This window comes from Rhinopithecus roxellana, chromosome 12 (genome assembly GCF_007565055.1).
Source record: "Rhinopithecus roxellana isolate Shanxi Qingling chromosome 12, ASM756505v1, whole genome shotgun sequence".
Classification (NCBI taxonomy): domain Eukaryota; kingdom Metazoa; phylum Chordata; class Mammalia; order Primates; family Cercopithecidae; genus Rhinopithecus; species Rhinopithecus roxellana.
The window spans coordinates 110,194,217-110,214,764 of record NC_044560.1 but is presented as its reverse complement, the minus strand read 5'-3'; the positions used below and the strand labels follow the sequence as shown (position 1 = coordinate 110,214,764).

The following is a 20,548-nucleotide window of genomic DNA, read 5'->3' as shown; positions in this document are numbered from 1 at the left end:
GCTTGTTATGTGAAAACCCCTGCATAACCAGTGAAGTCTGTAACACTCTGAATCCTGCCACCTTACTCCCAGTATCAGACAGCCCTGTCGAACATAATTGTGTGGAAGTATTGGACTCAGTCTATTCTAGCAGACCCGATCTTCAAGACCAGCCATGGGTATTAGTGGACTAGGAGTTATACGTGGATGGGAGCAGCTTCATCAAGCCACGAGGAGAAAGATGTGCAGGATATGCGGTGGTAACCTTGGATGATGTTATTGAAGCCAAACCATTGCCTCAGGGCACTTTAGCCCAGAAGGCAGAGCCCATTGCTTTAACTTGGGCCCTAGAACTTAGTGAAGGTAAGACTGTAAACATTTATACTGACTCTCGATATGCCTTTCGAACCCTTCAAGTACATGGAGCATTATATAAAGAAAAAGGCCTGTTAAATTCTGGGGCAAAGGACATAAAATACCAACAAGAGGCCGGGCGCGGTGGCTCACACCTGTAATCCCAGCATTTTGGGAGGCCGAGGCGGGCGGATCACAAGGTCAGGAGATCGAGACCATCCTGGCTAACACGGTGAAACCTCTTCTCTACTAAAAATGCAAAAAATTAGCCGGGTGTGGCGGCGGGCACCTGTAGTCCCAGCTACTTGGGAGGCTGAGGCAGGAGAATGGTGTGAACCCGGGAGGCGGAGCTTGCAGTGAGCCGAGATCGTGCCACTGCACTCCAGCCTGGGCGACTGAGTGAGACTCCGTCTCAAAAAAAAAAAAAAAAAAATCAACAAGAAATTCTGCAATTATTAGAGGCAGTATGGAAACCCCAAAAGGTGGCAGTCATGCATTGCAGGGGACACCAGCACGTTTCCACCTCGGTGAGCCAACGAAACTCCCGAGCAGACACAGAGTCACGAAAGGCAGTATCTCCTTTTTCTTCTTCTTCTTCTTCTTCTTTTTTTTTTTTTTTTTTTTTTTGAGATGGAGTCTTGCTCTGTTGCCCAGGCTGGAGTGCAGTGGCCGGATCTCAGCTCACTATAAGCTCTGACTCCCGGGTTTACGCCATTCTCCTGCCTCAGCCTCCAGAGTAGCTGGGACTACAGGCGCCCGCCACCTTGCCCGGCTAGTTTTTTGTATTTTTTAGTAGAGACAGGGTTTCACCGTGTTAGCCAGGATGGTCTCAATCTCCGGACCTTGTGATCCTCCCGTCTCGGCCTCCCAAAGTGCTGGGATTACAGGCTTGAGCCACCGCGCCCGGCCAGTATCTCCTTCTTACTGGGCATGCGTCACAGCCCCCTACTCCCTCAAATACCTGATCTGGTGCCTACTCATTCTAAAGAGGAAAAAGACTTTCTTCAGGCAGAGGGAGGACAAACAATAAAAGCAGGATGGATAAAGTTACCAGGTGGGAGAATAGCTGTGCCACAGCGGCCAGGAGCCGCAGTCGTACTGGCTGTACATGAAACTACCCATTTAGGCCAGGAGTCACTTGAAAAGCTGTTAAGCTGCTACTTCTATCTCACACTTGCCAGCTCTTGCTGAAACAGTGCTGCAGCAATGCGTTACCAGTCGACAGCACAGTGCAAAGCAAGCCCCCTCTGTGCCTCCTGGCATACAAGCCTATGGAGCAGCTCCCTTGGGAGATCTTCAAGTGGACTTCACAGAGATGCCCAAATGCGGAGGTAACAAGCATTTACGGGTTCTAGTGCGTACTTACTCTAGGTGGGTAGAGGCTTATCCAACATGAACTGAAAAAGCTCATGAAGTAACCCGTGTGCTTCTTCGAGATCTCATCCCTAGGTTTGGACTTGCCTCTGCGGATTGGCTCAGATAATGGGCCGGCATTTGTGGCTGACTTAGTACAGAGGATGGCAAAGGTATTGGGAATCACTTGGAAGCTACATGCCGCCTACCGACCTCAGAGTTCCGGAAAGGTGGAGCGGATGAATTGCACTATCAAAAACAGTTTAAGGAAAGTAGGTCACGAGACAGGATTAAAATGGATACAGGCCCTTCCTATGGCATTGTTCAAAATTAGGTGCACCCCCTCTAAGAAAACAGGATACTCTCCTTACGAAATATTATATCACAGGCCTCCTCCTATACTGCGAGGACTTCCGGGTACTCCCCAAGAGTTGGGTGAAATTGAACTGCAGCAACCAGCCTGGCCAAGATGGTGAAACCCCGTCTCTACTACAAATACAAAAAAATTAGCTGGGCGAGGTGGCACGCGCCTGTAATCCCAGCTACTCCAGAGGCTGAGGCAAAGAATTGCTTAAAAACCTGGAGGGGCGGAGGTTGCAGTGAGCCGAGGTCGTGCCACTGCACTCCAGCCTGGGCGACAGAGGGAGACTCCGTCTCAAAAACTAAAAAAAAAAAGAAAAGAAAAGAAAAGAAATTGAATTGCAGCGACAGCTACAGGCCTTGGGGAAAATTACCCAGACAATCTCAGCCTGGGTAAACGAGAGGTGCCTGGCCAGCTTCTTCTCCCCAGTTTACCCTTTTTCTCCAGGTGACCGTATGGTGTGTGGATCAAGGACTGGAACGTAGCTCCCTTATGGCTAACGGTGGAAGGGACCCCAGACGGTTATCCTGACCACTCCCACGGCTGTGAAGAGACAAGGAATTCCAGCCTGGATTCACCACAGCCGCATAAAGCCTGCAGCCACCGGAACCGGGGAGGCCAAACCAAGCCTAGACAATCCCCGCAAAGTAACCCTGAGGAGGACAACAAGCCCTGCTCGAGTCACCCCCGGAAGCTGACTGGTCTATGCTCCGCCGAAGCATGAGGAAAATCGCTGTGGGACTTACTTTCCTTATAACATGGACTTGTGTGGTAAAATCTTCCACTGCTTCTTCCCACACAGAGGACTGCCTTCAGTGCATACATCAGGTCACTGAGGTAGGACAAGTTAAGACAATCTTTTTGTTCGATAGTTATGATGAATGCCTAGGAATTCCAAAAGGAACATGTTTGTATAATAACACTCAGTACAAAGTCTGTAATCCAGGAAGTGACCAGCCCGATGTGTGCTATGACCCCTCTGAACCTCCCATGTCCACAGTTTTTGAAATAAGATTACGGACTGAAGACTGGTGGGGACTCATAAATGAGACAAGTAAAGTATTAGCCAGAACAGTAGAAAAAGGAGTGCCCAAATGCATAATCTTAAAATTTGATGCTTGTGCCATCATTAATAGCAATAAGGAGCAGGATGTGGCTCTTTTAATTAGGAGGAAAAAAAATACATGTCCGAAAATAAGTACATCTGTCATGAATTAGGATTGTGTGAAAACGAATGTGGGTACTGGTCTTGTGACATTTAGGCTACTTGGAAAAAAAAGAAAATGAAAAAGATCTTGTTTGGCTCCAAAACCGGAAAGGCAGACCCTCCTGCAGGAGTGGAAGCTGCAACCCTTTAGAATTAGTCATCACAAACCCCTCGGACCCAAAACAGGAAAAAGGAAAATACGTTCTCTCGAGGCATTGATGGAAAAGAACTAGACCGTAAGGTCAACATTTTAATCAAAGGAGAGATTTGAAAATGCTCTCCAGAGCCAGTATTTCCGACTTTCTATGATGAACTAAATGTGCCAGTACCTGAAATTCCAGGAAAAACTAGAAATTTGTTTTTGCAATTAGCCGAGCAGGTAGCCCAGTCTCTAAAAGTCACTTCATGTGATGTTTGTGGAGGAACCGTCACAGGAGATCAATGGCCATGGGAACCCGAGAATGAGTTACTACAGACCCAGTTCCTGATGAATTCCTGGCCCAAAAGAACCACTCTGACAATTTCTGGGTTCTAAAAGCCTCAATTATTGGACAACATTGCATAGCTAGAGAAGGAAAAGAATTCACTCATCCTGTAGGATGGCTTAGTTGTCTTGGACAAAAACTGTATAATGGTACCACAAAAACAGTTACATGGTGGAGTTCCAATTACACAGAAAAAAGATCCATTCAGTAAATTTCCAAAATTGCAGACTGCTTAGGCCCACCCAGAATTCCACCAGGACTGATCTGCCCCCACCGGGTTATACTGGATATGTGAACACAGAGCCTATGCTAAGCTACCTGATCAGTGGACAGGTAGCTGTGTAATGGGCACTATTAAACCATCTTTCTTCCTACTGCCCATAAAAACAGGTGAACTCCTAGGATTCCCTGTCTATGCTTCCCGCGAAAAACGAAGCATAGTCATAGGTAACTGGAAAGATGACGAATGGCCCCCTGAAAGAATTATACAATACTATGGGCCCACCACTTGGGCACAAGAAGGCTCATAGGGATATCGGACCCCCATCTACATGCTCAACCGAATCATACGGTTGCAAAGCTGTTTCAGAATTTATTACTAATAAAACCGGTCAAGCCTTCACTCTTCTTGCCCGGCAAGAGACTTAGATGAGGAATGCTATCTACCAAAATAGACTAGCTCTCGACTACTTGCTGGCAGCTGAAGGAGGAGTTTGTGGAAAATTTAACCTTACTAATTGCTGTCTACACACACATGATCAAGGGCAAGTAGTTGAAGACATAAAGATATAACAAAACTGGCACATGTGCCCGTGCAAGTGTGGCACAGATTTGATCCTGGGGCCATGTTTGGAAATTAGTTCCCAGCAATAGGAGGATTTAAAACTCTTATAATAGGAGGTATAATAGTAATAGGAACCTGCTTACTACTCCCTTGTTTGCTACCTATACTTCTTCAAATGATAAAAAGCTTCATCGCTACCTTAGTTCACCAGAGTGCTTCAGCACAAGCATATTACATGAACCACTATCAATCTATTGCACAGGAAGACATAAGTAGTAAAAATGAAAGTGAGAACTCCCACTAATAAAATGAGTGAGAGTCTCAAAGGGAGGAAATGAGAGAAGCGAGAAAGAGACCCCCCCCCCATACTGTTATATACTATTTTATACTCGGTACCTGTTTTAAGAAGAAACATGGAAGCAAAACCAAAGGCAGGCAGCCCGGCACCAGGCACCAGACCCAAAACCAGGCCTGGACCTGCCTGACTTTAGCCTGACAGTTAAAATTCAACCCATGACTTAGCAACCAATGTTATCCATAGATTCCAGACATTGTATGGAAGGACACTGTGAAACTTCTCGTTCTGTTCTGTTTCACTCTGATTACTGGTGCAGGCAGCCCCTGTCACATACCCCCTAGATTGCTCAATTAGTCACGGTCCTTTCATGTAAAATCTTTAGTGTTGTGAGCCTTTAAAAGGGACAGAAATTGTGCAATCAACAAGTTTGGATTTTAAGACGCTAGTCTGCCAATGCTTCCAGCTGATTAAAAGCTACTTCCTTCACTATCTCAGTGTCTGTGGGGTTTTGTCCACGGCTCGTCCTGCTAGACTAGAATAGCATATCCAGTGAAAATATCCTTCAAGCATGAAGGAGAAATAAAGACTCTCCCAAAACAAACAAAGCTGAGGAATTTCATCAACACCAGATCTGTCCTACAAGAAATGCTAAAGGGAGTACTTCAGTCAGAAAGAAAAGCATGTTCATGAGTGATAAAAAAATCATCTGACGGTACAAAACTCACTGCTAATAGTAAGCACACAGAAAAACATGGTGTATTGTAACAGTATAACTATGGTGTATGAACTACTCTTAAGTAGAAAAACTAAAGGGTGAACCAATCAAAAATAATAACTACAACAACTCTTTAAGACATAGACAGTACAATAAGATATAAATACAAACAACAGAAAGTTAAAAAGTTGGGGACAAAGTTAAGGTGTAGAGGTTTTATTAATTTTCTTATTGTTTGTTGGTTTGTTTATGCAAACAGTGTTAAGTTTATGCTGTCAGCTTAAAATAATGGGTTATAAGATAGTATTTGCGGCAGGACGCGGTGGCTCACACCTGTAATCCCAGCACTTTGGGAGGCTGAGGCAGGCAGATCACAAGGTCAGATCAAGGCCATCCTGGCTAACATAGTGAAACCTTGTCTCTACTAAAAATACAAAAAAAAAAAAAAAAAAATTAGCCCAGCACGGTGGTGGACTCCTGTAGTCCCAGCTACTCTGGAGGCTGAGGCAGGAGAATGGCATGAACCTGGGAGGCGGAGCTTGCAGTGAGCCGAGATAGAGTCCATTGCACTCCAGCCTGGGTAACAGACTCCATCTCAAAAAAAAAAAAAAAAAAAGACAGTATTTGCAAGCCTCATGGTAACCTCAAATCAAAAAACATACAACAGATACAAAAAAAAAAGGAAATATTAAATCATATGACCAGGGAAAATTACCTTCTCTAAAAGGAAAACAGAGGCCAGGTGTGGTGGCTCATGTGTATAATCCCAGCACTCTGGGAGGCTGAGGCGGGTGGATCACCTGAAGTCAGGAGTTTGAGATCAGTATGGCCAACATGATGAAACCAAATCTCTATTAAAAATACATAAATCAGCCAGGTGTGCTGTCACGTACCTGTAGTCCCAGCTACTCAGGAGGCTGAGGCACAAGAATCACTTGAATCCAGGAGGCAGAGGTTGCAGTGAGCCGAGATTGCACCAGGGCACTCCAGCCTGGGCAACAGAACGAGATTCTGTCTCAAAAATAAATAAATAAATAAATAAATAAATAAATAAATAAATAAGGGCAAAGAAGGACAGAAAGAAGAGAATACCATAAAACAACCAGAAAACAAATAACAAAATGGCAAGAAGATGTCCTTATCAAGGACAACATTGAATGTAAATGGACTAAACTCTCGAATAAAAAGATATAGAATGTATGAATGGATGAAAAAGAGGACCCAATGTTTTGTTGCTTACAAGAAACATACTTCATCTACAAATAAAATAATAAGAGTCTGGGTCCTGAGATGCAGGCAGTCCCACTTCATATGGGAGGGCAGGCTTATAACCAGTTCCTCTCTCCCTTCCCTAGACCCTTCACAGACACCTGCTGGTCCCTCTCACTTGGCCAAGGAAACACTTGTGGTTAAAAAGTTGCAGAAAAGTGATGTGAAAGTGAGAAGTAAAAGTGACAGAGGCTACAGGATGGAGGGTGGGAGGCAGTCCTAACAGAGGAGACCTCACCACCACCACCCCCCAAGTAGGGAATGAGGAGCACCAGGGACACAGGATACAACTTTTGTTGACGCTACACAAATACTCTGCACAAATCTTCAAAAAGCATCCTTGTCCCCGTGTCACCTGCTGAGAGATCTCGTGTCTTGGTCACCTCCTAAACCGGGAGGTGGGGCATGAACAGGGTGGAGTCACAGGGGAGAGAAAACTAGGAAGCCTGGGTTCACACCCTGTTCCCCAGTGATGTCTCCACCACTGCTGCTGCTACCCCTGCTGCTGCTGCTGCCTCTGCTGAACGTGGAGCCTGCTGAGGCCACACTGATTCGGTATGGTGACCCCATTTGCCACCCCCAAACCTGGGAGGGATTCTCTGCTTTTTGCCCTTTAAGTCTGGGGCTCCTGGTTCAGTGATTCCCAAACCCGACACCCAGGATCCTTGACTCTTCTTTCTTGGCTTCCCAGATCTCTAAAGTGGGCTTTCACTCTGAGGACTCCACTCTGACATCTTGTAAGATCAGAGCTCCCCCACCCTTTTTTTTTTTTTTTTTTTGAGAAAGAGTTTTGTTCTTGTTGCCCAGGTTGGAGTGCAATGGCATGATCCTGGCTCACCACAACCTCCACCTCCCAGGTTCAAGTGATTCTCCTGCCTCAGCCTCCCGAGTAGCTGGGATTACAGGCATGTGCCACCACCCCAGCTAATTTTGTATTTTTAGTAGAGATGGAGTTTCTCCATGTTGGTCAGGCTGGTCTCAAACTCCCAACCTTAGGTGATCTGCCCACGTTGGCCTCCCAAAGTGCTGGGGGTTATAGGCATGAGTCACCACACCCGGCTCAGAGCTCCCTTTTTAATTTTTTTTTTCCTTTTATTTATTTATTTGTTGAGACTGGGTCTTGCTCTGTCACCCAGGCTGGAGTGCAGTAGTGAGATCATGGCTCGCTGCAGCCTCAAACTTGTGGTCTTAAGCCATTCTCCCACCTCAGCCTCTGAAGTAGCTGGGACTACAGGTATGTGTCACCATGCCAAGCTAGTTTTTGAAATTTTTTTGTAAAGAGGAGGGTATCCCTGTATTTTCCAGGCTGGTCTCCACCTCCTGGGCTCGAGCAATCCTCTCACCTTAGCTTCCCAAAGTGCTGGAATTACAGACATGAACTACCATGTCCAGCCCAGAGCCCCTTTAAGATCCTCCAACACTGAGAGTTTTTTTTTTTTTTTTTTTTTTTTTTTTTGAGACAGAGTCTCACTCTGTTGCCAGGCTGGAGTGCAGTGGCGTAGTCTCGGCTCACTGCAACCTCCGCCTCCTGGTTCAAGCGATTCTCCTGCCTCAACCTCCCAAGTAGCTGGGATTACAGGCACGTGTCACCACGCCTGGCTAATTTTTGTATTTTTAGTAGAGATGGGGTTTCACCATGTTGGCCAGGCTGGTCTTGAACTCCTGACCTTGTGATCTGCCTGCCTCAGCCTCCCAAAGTGCTGGGATTACAGCCATGAGCCACCGTGCCTGGCCTTCACTGAGACTCTTGAGTGAGGAACCCTCCCCTTCTTCTCTGGATATGTTTTTTGGGAGGCCTCTGCAGATCCCACGCCGAGCTCTGATGACCAGGTATGGGGGTCTCCAGACATGTGACACATTCCCTCTATCTTGGAGACAAAGGCATGTGACATTTAAACTAAGCCTTCCCCACATTCACACCCTCCAAATTGTTTAGGCCTCAATAAGTCTATTTTTTGTCTGAGCACAATGGCTCACCGCTGTAATCTCAGCACTTTGGGAGGCCAAGGCAGGAGAATTGCTTGAGGCTAGGAGTTCAAGACTAGTCTGGGCAACATAGTGAGACTCTAGTCTTTACAGAAAAAAAAAAAATCAGCTGGGCATGGTGACAGGTGCCTGTAGTCTTAGCTACTTGGGAGGCTGCGTGGGAGTGCCATTTGAACCCCACTGCACTCTAGCCTGGGCAACACAGTGAGGTCCTGTCTCAAAAAAAAAAAAAAAAAGAAGTCCAGTTTTGGGGCCCCACCCAAGAAGTTCTCCCCTACCTTACCTCTGATGCTTCCCCAATTTCTCCCTTCCCCTCTTCTCTTCTCCTTATGCCTTAGAGTTCTTGGCAGGGGGAGGGGTGTATTTTCCAGAAAGTGTTTTCCCCACTTCTCGTTCTTGTGCCTTTCAAAGACTGAGTCATGAGGGGTGAGGGCAAAGGTGTGAGTGAGGGTGTCATGTTCCAAGGAGTGACTAAAATTGGGTACGAAATATTACTGCAGGCCGAGCGTGGTGGCTCATGCCTGTAATCCCAGCACTTTGGGAGGCTGAAGCGGGTGGATCACAAGGTCAGGAGATCGAGACCAGCCTGGCTAACATGGTGAAACCCCGACTCTACTAAAAATATGAAAAAATTAGCCGGGCGTGGTGGTGGGTGCCTATAGTCCCAGCTACTCAGGAGGCTGAGGCAGGAGAATGACGTGAACCTGGGAGGATAGAGCTTGCAGTGAGCCGAATCATGCCACTGCACTCCAGCCTGGGTGACAGAGCAAGACTCCGTCTCAAAAAAAAAAAAAAAAAAAAAAAAAAAAAAAAAAATTACTGCATGAGGCCAGGCATGGTGGCTCACACCTGTAATCCTAGCACTATGGAAGGCAGAGGCCTGGAGGATTGCTTGAGGCCGAGAGTTCAAGACCAACCTGGCCAACATAGTGAGACCCCATCTCTTTCTACAAAAAAATCATTAAATATAAAATTTATTTTAAAAATTAGTGCACACTGGCCGGGCGCGGTGGCTCAAGCCTGTAATCCCAGCACTTTGGGAGGCCGAGACGGGCGGATCACGAGGTCAGGAGATCGAGACCATCCTGGCTAACACGGTGAAACCCCGTCTCTACTAAAAAATACAAAAAACTAGCCGGGCGAGGTGGCGGGCGCCTGTAGTCCCAGCTACTCGGAGGCTGAGGCAGGAGAATGGCATAAACCCGGGAGGCGGAGCTTGCAGTGAGCTGAGAACCGGCCACTGCACTCCAGCCCGGGCGACAGAGCGAGACTCCGTCTCAAAAAAAAAAAAAAAAAAAAAAAAAAAATTAGTGCACATTATGTTTGTTAACCAGCTTTTTTTTAAGCTTTTTTTTTTTTTTTTTTTTTTTGGTAGAGATGGGTGGTCTTACTACGTTTCCTAGGCTGGTCATGAACTCCTAGCCTCAAGTAATCCTCCCACCTCAGTAAGATCTTTCAGTAAGTAAGGATTTACAATCTGAAATTCTCCCAGGACTCAGAGCATAGATGTTGCTTGCTGGTGTACGATTCAATGAATTCACCATTCCCCATTAATCTGCTTTGCAAACCTAATATATCATGGACATTTTCAAAGTCAATGCAAAGAACAGTCAGTCTCAGAATGTTGTCTCAAGACCAATAGCATTAGCATGGCCCAGGAACGTGTTAGAAATGCAAATTCTCAAGCCCCATCCCAGATCTACTTAAAAATTAAGAGATCTGAATTTGAACTAACCCTCTGAGTCTGGGCTTGGCAGACACTGAGCCTGAGGGTCAAATCCTGCCTGCTATTTCCCTTTTACAAATAAGCTTAAGGGAACCTAGGCCAGATGTGGTGGCTCATGCCTGTAACCCCAAAACTTGGGGAGGCCGAGGCAGGAGAATTGTTTGTGGCCAAGAACTTGAGACCAGCCTGGGCAACTTAGCAAGAGCTTATCTCTACAAAAAATGAAAAAAATTAGCTGGATGTGGTGGCATACACCTGTGGTCCCAGCTACTTGGCAGGCTGAGGCAAGATGATCTTTGAGCCTGGGAGTTTGGGACTGCAGTGAGCCATGATCGTGCCACTGCTCTCCAGCCTGGGCAACACAGTGAGACCCTGTCTCTAAAAAAAAAAAATGGAGTCAGCATGCACATTCATTTCCGCAACGTCTGTTGTCTGCAGCCGCTTTCATGCTATCTTGGCAGAGTTGAATAGTTACAACAGAGACCGTCTGGCCTGCAAAGCTTCTACACAAAGATTTGCCCAACACCACTGCTGTAGGTGATTTGGGGTCATGCTAAAGTTTGAGAATGACTGGTATAGACAGCTACTTCCTCCTTCTTCGCGGTCGAATGGGGTTCCATTCTATGTATGCTCCAAAGCAGAACTAAGCTGTACCCATCGTTGGCCGTTGTAACTGCCCAGCTGGTTCTTTTTGCCTGCTGTCCAGATACAGCCAATTTATCAAGAAGGGAAAATGGCAATAGAGAAAGAGTTTAATTCATGTCGAGCCATCGGCTGAACAGGAGACCAGAGTTTTATTATTACTCAAATCAGAGGTGGGCATGGCAGCTCACACCTGTAATTCTAGCACTTTGGGAGGCTGAGGCGGGTGGATCAGCTGAGGTTAGGAGTTCAAGACCAGCCTGGCCAACATGATGAAACCCTGTCTGTACTACAAATATAAAAACTAGCCGGGTATGGTGGTGGCTGCCTGTAATCCCAGCTACTTAGGAGGCTGAGAGAAGAGAATCACTTGAACCCAGGGGGCAGAGGTTGCAGTGAGCTGAGATCACGTCAGTGTACTCCAGCCTGGGTGGCAGAGTGAGACTCCATCTCATAAAAAACGAAACAAAAACAACAAATTAGCCTCCCCTAACATTTGGAGGCTAGGGTTTTTCAAGGATAGTTTGTCAGGCCTGGGAATGGGTGCTGCTGATTGGTCAGGGAGGTAATCATTCGTAGGGGCCCGGAAAATAGTCTGCTTCTGGGTGGAGCCACAGGACTGGTTGGCAGGTCTGGGTGGCATCATCAGAAATGCAAAAACCTTTAGTCTCAAAAGGCCAGTCTTAGGTTCTACAATAGTGATGTAATCTGCAGGAGTAATTGGGGAAGTTGCAACTATTTTGACCTCTGGAATAATGACTGGTAATCATTGATGTCTGCACCTTAGCAGAATTTAATGCTCCTCTCATCCTCCTATCCTGGTGGTACTTCATTAGCTTTACAAAGGTGGTTTAGGTTTGGGGATGGACTATTATCATTTAAACTATAAACTGTCTCCTAAAGTTAGCTTGGCCCAAGCCCAGGAACGACCAAGGGTAGTTTGGAAGTTAAAGGCAAGATGGCGGTTATTTAGATCGGATCTCTTTCACTGTCCTAATTTTCTCACTTATAGTTTTTGCAAAGGCAGTTCATCATTGGTCTATCTCCAGTTTCCAAAATTAGGCACAGCCTCGTAAACACACCTTTATGCACTCATCCAAGGATCTCCTATAGATGAAATTCTGGTTTGGGTTAAATGGTGGGTATAATTTTCGAGCATTTGATACACATTTGCCAAACCTGATCAATGGTAAGTATTCTCAGTTCTTCGCCAAAAGGTTTCTCACTGTTGTCATTTGTATTTTTTTGATGACTATTCTGGACATCTTTCCATGTATTTAGAATTTATTTGTACTTCTTTTGCAAATTATGTCCTTTCTTCATTTTCCTAATGAGTGTCAAGAACTATGAAGTTAGTTTGCCATAGTTTCATGGCTGCTCATAGGAGATCCAAGACTCCCAAGTCAGAGACAAAGGGCAGTTTATCACTCCCAGCAATAGTAGTAGCAAGAGTATTAGTATTTGTGCCAGTTTTTCTTTTCCTTTTTTTTCTGTCTTTCTTTTTGTTTCTTTTTTGAGACAGGGTCTTGCTCTGTTGCTCAGGCTGGAGTGCAGTGGCATGATTATAGCTCACTGTAACCTTGAATTCCTGGGCCTCCCAAGTAGCAGGAGAATCACTTTAACCTGGGAGGTGAAGGTTGCAGTGAGCCGAGATCATGCCACTGCACTCCAACCTGGTGACAGAGCAAGCCTGTGTCACAGCTGGGCGCGGTGGCTCACACCTGTAATCCCAGCACTTTGGGAGACCGAGGCGGGCAGATCACCTGAGGTCGAGTTCAAAACCAGCCTGGCCAACATAGTGAAACACCGTCTCTACAAAAATACAAAAATTAGCCGGGCATGATGGTGATGCCTGAAGTCCCAGCTACTCAGGAGGCTGAGGCAGGAGAATCGCTTGAACCCAGGAGGCAGAGGTTACAGTGAGCTGAGATTGAGCCACTGAACTCCAGCCTGGGCAACACAGCGAGACTCCATCTCCAAAAAAAAAAAAAAGAAAGAAAAGAAAAAGAAAAGCTGTCCTCTTTCCAGAGTTAAACATTTTACTTGCTTCTTCTTTTTTTTTTTTTTTTTTAATTTTTTATACAGAGTTTTGCTCAGGTGGGAGTGCAGTGCCATGATCTCAGCTCACCGCAACCTCCACCTTCCAGGCTCAAATGATCCTCCCACCTCAGCCTCCCAAGTACCTGTGACTAAAGGCTTGTGCCACTACACCCAGCTAATTTTTGTATTTTTTGTAGAGATGGGGTTTCGCCATGTTGGCCAGGCTGCTCTCGAACTCCTGGGCTCAAGCAATCTGCTTGCCTCGGTCTCCCAAAGTGCTCTTATAATTTTACTTTTCCCATTAAGTGTTTGATATCTCAGATGTATTTTAGTGTAAAGAGTGAAATTAAGGCTGGGTGTGGTGACTCATGCCTGTAATCCCAGCACTTTGGGAGGCCAAAGCGGGTGGATCACCTGAGGTCAGGAGTTCAAGAGCAACCTGGCCAACATGGTGAAAACCCATCTCCGGCCGGGCGCGGTGGCTCAAGCCTGTAATCCCAGCACTTTGGGAGGCCGAGACGGGCGGATCACGAGGTCAGGAGATCGAGACCATCCCGGCTAACATGGTGAAACCCCGTCTCTACTAAAAATACCAAAAAACTAGCCGGGCGACCTGGCGGGCGCCTGTAGTCCCAGCTACTCGGGAGGCTGAGGCAGGAGAATGGCGTGAACCCGGGAGGCGGAGCTTGCAGTGAGCTGAGATCCGGCCACTGCACTCCAGCCTGGGCGACAGAGCGAGACTCCGTCTCAAAAAAAAAAAAAAAAAAAAAAAAAAAGAAAACCCATCTCAACTAAAAATACAAAATTTAGCTGGGCGTGGTAGTATGCGCCTGTAGTCCCAGCTACTTGGGAGGCTGAGGCAGGAGAGGAGAATCACTGGAACCTGGGAAGCAAATTAAGATCTGATGCTTACATTTTTTCCCCCAAGGGTGAGGAAAATAGTCTCCAACATCACGAACTGAAGCATGCAAGGGCCACCATCTGAGGGCTTTTGCAAAGGTTAGATTTCATGTTAGGGTCTTGGGAAACCTTTGAGAATATCAATTCCTGGGAATGGCTTATGTTAAGGACTTGGATACCGTTGGGAAGGTCTGTTTGGGATGGTTTGTCCCTGTAAAGTCTCTGGGGATATTTGTCATCATGGTATCTGTGCTAGGGTTTCTGGTAATGACTCCTATTGTAGCCCCTGGAGATGTTGAATCTGTCATCGTATTCCATTTGGGCAAGTCTATTTTAGAGGGTCTCCAGGAAGGGCAGCTTCCTAATTCTCATCATCTTCTTACTCTACAGGATCCCCCTTCGTAGAGTCCACCCTGGACTCAGGACCTTGAACCTACTGAGGAGATGGGGAAAACCAGCAAAGCTCCCCAGGTTGGGGGCCCCATCCCCTGGGGACAAGCCTGCCTTGGTACCTCTCTCCAAATTCCTGGATGTGAGTCACAGCCCTACACAGCCCCCACCCCTGTGCCCTCAAGCCAAACTCTTCACTGACTCTGTCTCCTCTTTTGCCTCATCAGGCCCAGTATTTTGGGGAAATTGGGCTGGGAACGCCTCCACAAAACTTCACTGTCGTCTTTGACACTGGCTCCTCCAATCTCTGGGTCCCATCCAGGAGATGCCACTTCTTCAGTGTGCCCTGCTGTGAGCTTCTATGCGGGAGAACACGTTTGAATGGGGGTGAAGGGAGAAGGCGGGGCTGGACCTCAGCTTCCCACAGGTTTTTAAGGAAATCTTTTCTGACACCCTCAAAGGTCAGAAGGTTAAAGGGGCAGAAGGCATTCGGAAAGCTCCCCTCCCAAAGTGACCCTCTCTGACTTCTGACCTAGGGTTCCACCGCCGCTTCAATCCCAATGCCTCCAGCTCCTTCCAGCCCAATGGGACCAAGTTTGCCATTCAATACGGAACTGGGCGGGTAGATGGAATCCTGAGTGAGGACAAGCTGACTGTGAGTGGGCTTTGACTCCAGGAAGCCTCGAGCCTGGGAGAACCCTGTTGTCTAAGATCATCTGGCTTAGGGGGGTGCTTGAGGTGGAGGGGCTTCCCGAGCCAATGGATGGGGCTTCTCAAGGAGGCGGAGGGGCTCCTGGGTGAAGGGATAGGAATTCTGTCAAGTCCAGAGGCAAAGTTTGCTAAGCAGTCAGGGAATTGGGTCCAGATGTCCCCAGACCTGGGATTAATGCTTTGGTTTGGGAGCCCTCAGGACAGGTGGTTATTGTTCTCCCAAAAGTAACTGGTCACATCTCAATCTACCCCTAGATTGGTGGAATCAAGGGTGCATCAGTGATTTTCGGGGAAGCTCTGTGGGAATCCAGCCTGGTCTTCACTGTTTCCCGCCCCGATGGGATATTGGGCCTCGGTTTTCCCATTCTGTCTGTAGAAGGAGTTCAGCCCCCGCTGGATGTACTGGTGGAGCAGGGGCTACTGGATAAGCCTGTCTTCTCCTTTTACCTCAACAGGTACTAGGGAGGGTGCACCTATCTATGACTCCTATTCCCCAGAAGGAAGTGAGGCTCTCCTTCAGGAAGTCTCTTACTCCATAAAAAAAAGTCCCAGTTCAGGCATGGTGGCTCATGCCCGTAATCCCAGCACTTAGGGAGGCCAAGGCAGATTGATCACCTGAAGTCAGGAGTTCCAGACCAGATTGGCCAACATAGCGAAACCCCATCTCTACTAAAAATATAAAAATTAGCTGGGTGTGGTGGCACATGCCTGTAATCCCAGCTACTTGAGAGGCTGAGGCAGGAGAATTGCTTGTATCGGGGAGGTGGAGGTTGCAGCAAGCCGAGATCGCACCACTGCTCTCCAGTCTGGGTGACAGAGAGAGATTCTGTCTAAAAAGAAAAAAAAAGGCCGGGCGCAGTGGCTCAAGCCTGTAATCCCAGCACTTTGGGAGGCCGAGACGGGTGGATCGCGAGGTCAGGAGATCGAGACCAACCTAGCTAACACGGCGAAACCCCGTCTCTACTAAAAAATACAAAAAACTAGCCGGGCGAGTTGGCGGGCGCCTGTAGTCCCAGCTACTTGGGAGGCTGAGGCAGGAGAATGGCGTAAACCCGGGAGGCGGAGCTTGCAGTGAGCTGAGATCCGGCCACTGCACTCCAGCCTGGGCGACAGAGCGAGACTCCGTCTCAAAACAAAACAAAAAAAAAGAAAAAAAAAAATCCCAACCTTCATTCAGGAAGTAGTCACCTACCTAACAGAAGAAACACCGCAATGCTATTCTTAAGTCCCAGAGCTTAAGTGACAACTTAAGATACTAAAGAAACTCACCATCAGTTCAACATGTGTTCAGTTTCAAAATCAAACTAGGAAATTCTATGCTCCACCCAACCAAATATTTAGGAAACTTCTCTTCACCATAAAGCTCAAATCCCATTTGATAACACAGACCAGAAGTCAGGAAATGCCTGATTGAATTCATGAAGCCCCACCCACCTGGTAGGAAGGTCAATCTTATGCTCAGAAGTCCCACTCACCATCTGAGAAGCCTTCATTTTCCCTCCCAGGGCCCATCACACACAGTCCAGTGTCCACTCAGTTACCCTGACATCCAGCCCACTCAAGAAGTTCCACCCTGGATCTCTTGGTAGATCCCACTCACCTACCTCTTCCAGGAAGTTTCCAGCCCCATTCCCATCACTCTCAGCCAGCTCAGGAAGTCTAACACCTTTCTAGATACCACAACAGGCAATTCAGAAAGTCTCTGCACCTTCCCAGGAAGCCACCCCACTCCTGCACAAGTCACACCTTCGAGCCAATTCTGAGACTCCACTGGTCTGCTTGGTTACTATGATATTCAGCTCAGGAATTTTCCCCAAAAGCTCTACCTTCTACGGCCAAACGAAAAGGTCTCCCCTCCACTTCAGGAAGTACCCATCATCCTAAAGTCCTAACTTCCATCAAGAAAAGCGCCATTTCCCTTCATTTCTTGTTTCCAGTCCCAACATCTAGGCCCTGTCTGCATTCCACTGCCCCAGTTATAACCCTAAAAATGACCCAAGTGGCAGGAAGTCTCATCCCTGGCCATTCCTAGGGCTGGCGGGGGAGGGCCGGTGACACTGACCTCTACACTCTGCTCCTGCAGGGACTCTGAAGTGGCTGATGGAGGAGAGCTGGTCCTGGGGGGCTCAGACCCGGCACACTACATCCCACCCCTCACCTTCGTGCCAGTCACAGTCCGCGCCTACTGGCAGATCCACATGGAGCGGTGAGGGACTTGGTCTCCTGAGTCTGGAGCTGGAGGCTGGGGGACTGCACTCCTAGGTCCCTGCCTCTAATGACTGCCTCCTTCCCCCTCAGTGTGACGGTGGGCTCAGGGCTGACTCTCTGTGCCAGGGGCTGTGCTGCCATCCTGGATACGGGCACACCCGTCATCATAGGACCTACTGAGGAGATCCGGGCCCTGCATGAAGCCATTGGGGGAATCCCCTTGCTGGCTGGGGAGGTAAGGTCCCAGTCTCTGGTGGGTGTGTCCTGGGGAAGATGATGGCAATTCGATGGCGAACACTGGGGCCTGAGGATGGGAAGCAGGTAGCTAGAGCATATCCAGGACAGAGGGGACTGGGATTCTTTTTTTTTTTTTTTGAGACAGAGTCTCGCTCTGTCGCCCAGGCTGGAGTGCAGTGGCCGGATGTCAGCTCACTGCAAGCTCCGCCTCCCAGGTTTACGCCATTCTCCTGCCTCAGCCTCCCGAGTAGCTGGGACTACAGGCGCCCGCCACCTCGCCCGGCTATTTTTTTGTATTTTTTAGTAGAGATGGGGTTTCACCATGTTAGCCAGGATGGTCTCGATTTCCTGACCTCGTGATCCGCCCGTCTCGGCCAAAGTGCGGGGATTACAGGCTTGAGCCACCGCGCCCGGCCTGGGACTGGGATTCTTAAGTGACATGCCGGATGGAGAGTGGTGTGAGGATGCAAAGATACTTCCCAAGTGTCTTTGTTAAGTGGCTCAGTGGATAGTGAAGTAGGGGTGGGAGTGGGAGTGGGAGTGGGAGTGGGGGGAGATGATAATGCAGTTTTGTTTGGGGCTAGATGAGAGAAGCCTAGGCAACAGGGCTGTCCACACAGGACGCTGAATACCCAGGTGCTCAATATGAACATTACCCCATGGCACTGGGGAGCCACGGCCGGGATTTGAGCAGAGCATGAATCTCCCATCTTCACTTGTTCCCCTTCTCCCCCAGTACATCATCCGGTGCTCAGAAATCCCAAAGCTCCCCGCAGTCTCACTCCTCATTGGGGGGGTCTGGTTTAATCTCACGGCCCAGGATTACGTCATCCAGGTAGGTGTCCATCACAATGATGCCACAGTGATGTAATATGACTGGAGTTGGGAGGGTGGAGCTGGGAGTTAGACATCACTAGGGCTGGAAGGGGCCACAGAAACATTTCTTGTCCCCGGGGCTGGGGGCAGAGAGAGCACGGGCTCCCAGGGAAATGGTGGTTCCAGCCGCCTGGACACCCAGTTGCCGTCTTGTCGCCTTGCAGTTTGCTCAGGGTGACGTCCGCCTCTGCTTGTCCGGCTTCCGGGCCTTGGACATCGCTTCGCCTCCGGTACCTGTGTGGATCCTCGGCGACGTTTTCTTGGGGGCGTATGTGGCCGTCTTCGACCGCGGGGACATGAAGAGCGGCGCACGAGTGGGCCTGGCGCGCGCTCGCCCTCGCCAAGCGGACCTGGGAAGGCGCGAGACTGCGCGAGCGCAGTACCGCGGGTGACGCCCAGGTGATGCGCATGCGCAACGGGTAGCAGAGCTAACGCTACCCAGTAAAAATCCAGTATTTCCCTTGAACGAACCTGCCTAGGTTGCTTCTTTTCAGAACGTACTTTTTGAAGAGAAAACTTTGTGCATGGACCCACGGAGTTGAGGAAGAGAGGGAGGCGAAGGGTATCACTCCTTTTCTCCAGGGCGCACCCTTGTGAGGAGTCTTGTACTACGAGTCCCACGAAGCCCCTCGCCTACGCTGCCTTTCGTCAAAGGCTCCCGGCTCCGTGGAGCATCACGGTCGTTGTAGTCCACGCCGTGGTCACGCCCTGACGGGGGCGGGCGCAGCCACAACATGCGTGGGAGACGACAGGTCGCGACGGCAGCGACAGGTGGCAGTGGGGGGGGGTGACTGTAATTGGTAAGGGTTTATCAGTTCCTGTTCTAAGGGGCGGGGATAACGTTCCCTCGGACCTCATCTCATTTCTCCTCTCTCCCTTGGGATTCCAGGACCCCGGGGTCCGCCATAAAGGCGGAGCTTGAAGCCCCTGGGTTGGGGGAGCGGTGCTGCCCCTCCTCCGGCGGTGATGTCACTCCCCCCTCCGCAGCCTCTTGCTGCCCAGAGCTGCCGGAGCTGGGTCACCCCTCCCCCCATCTCGAGCCCCGGATTCCCCCATCCCCGCCTCGCCTCGACTTGGGGTGAGTACGGGGGAGGGGGCGAAGGTCCAGGGTCCGGGGGCGGTAAGACAGCCTGAATCCTAGTTTTGGAGACGGGGGACTTGGGATCCAGGGACCCAAAGATTATAGCGGAGAGATTTCCCCTCGACTCGGAGCTTTTGGGGGCCAAGGTACTTGGAGCGTTATAGGGGACGAAGGATTGTAGGCAGAGAGTGCTCATATTTTCAGCTTTGGTGTCCGGAGACCAAGGCTCCCAATGGAACCGGGTGGGAATGGGGGCAGAGGAACAAGGAAGGGGTCCTAGAAGTCAGGGAGAGGAAGACTCTTCCCCAATTCCAGGGCCTGGGGTAATGGGGAAAGGAGGGTTGTCAGGGGACGCCGAGGATGACAGAGATGGGAGTTGCAGCTTTCACGAATTGTCTGCCTTGAGTGCCTGGGAACGGACGGACTGGGAGGAACAGGGGTAGGGAAAGGAACTGAAGACGTAGACAGACGTTGGCCTCTCCCCTCCTGGTGTCCCTAGTCAAGAGTCGAGTCTACTTCCCCCTGGTCTGTGAACGTAGCTGAGTGTCCAGTATTTGGAGCCCTCATGAGGCTTCCAGAAGCCCCCTCCTCTTTAATGGGTGGGTGGAGACTCCAGACTCACAAATCCTCCCATAGATCCTGGTGGGGTCTGTGGAGGCCCTGAGGGAGTGCTGGCATCCAAGTTTCCCAGGGCCTGATGGAGTGTGGACCAGCCTGCTACTCTCGGCCCGCTGCCTCTTCCCCTCCTATGGCCTCTAATCCTGAGTCTAATCCTGGGTCGCATCGCACATTCCTCCTTATTCCAGCCCCCTTTTCCCACAGCCCCCACCTTCTCCCACACTTCTGACCTCTGCAAAACAAAACAAAACAAAACAAAACAAAACAAAACACGCTGACTTGGTCACTTAATACCATGCCTGGCTGCTGTCAAAAGCAGAGGGGAAAA

General features: G+C 48.9%; 1 protein-coding gene across 1 annotated transcript; it reads left to right on the top strand.

The window, feature by feature from the left end:
* The first annotated feature begins 7,053 nt into the window (after window positions 1-7,053).
* LOC104667224 (napsin-A-like) lies at window positions 7,054-18,987 on the top strand. Its single transcript, XM_010369536.2, has 9 exons — window positions 7,054-7,360; window positions 14,490-14,631; window positions 14,717-14,840; window positions 15,026-15,144; window positions 15,456-15,655; window positions 17,284-17,406; window positions 17,499-17,643; window positions 18,382-18,480; window positions 18,686-18,987. The coding sequence occupies exons 1-9, from the start codon at window positions 7,278-7,280 to the stop codon at window positions 18,911-18,913; spliced, it is 1,263 nt and encodes a 420-aa protein (XP_010367838.1). The 5' UTR covers window positions 7,054-7,277; the 3' UTR covers window positions 18,914-18,987.
* Window positions 18,988-20,548: the final 1,561 nt, after the last annotated feature.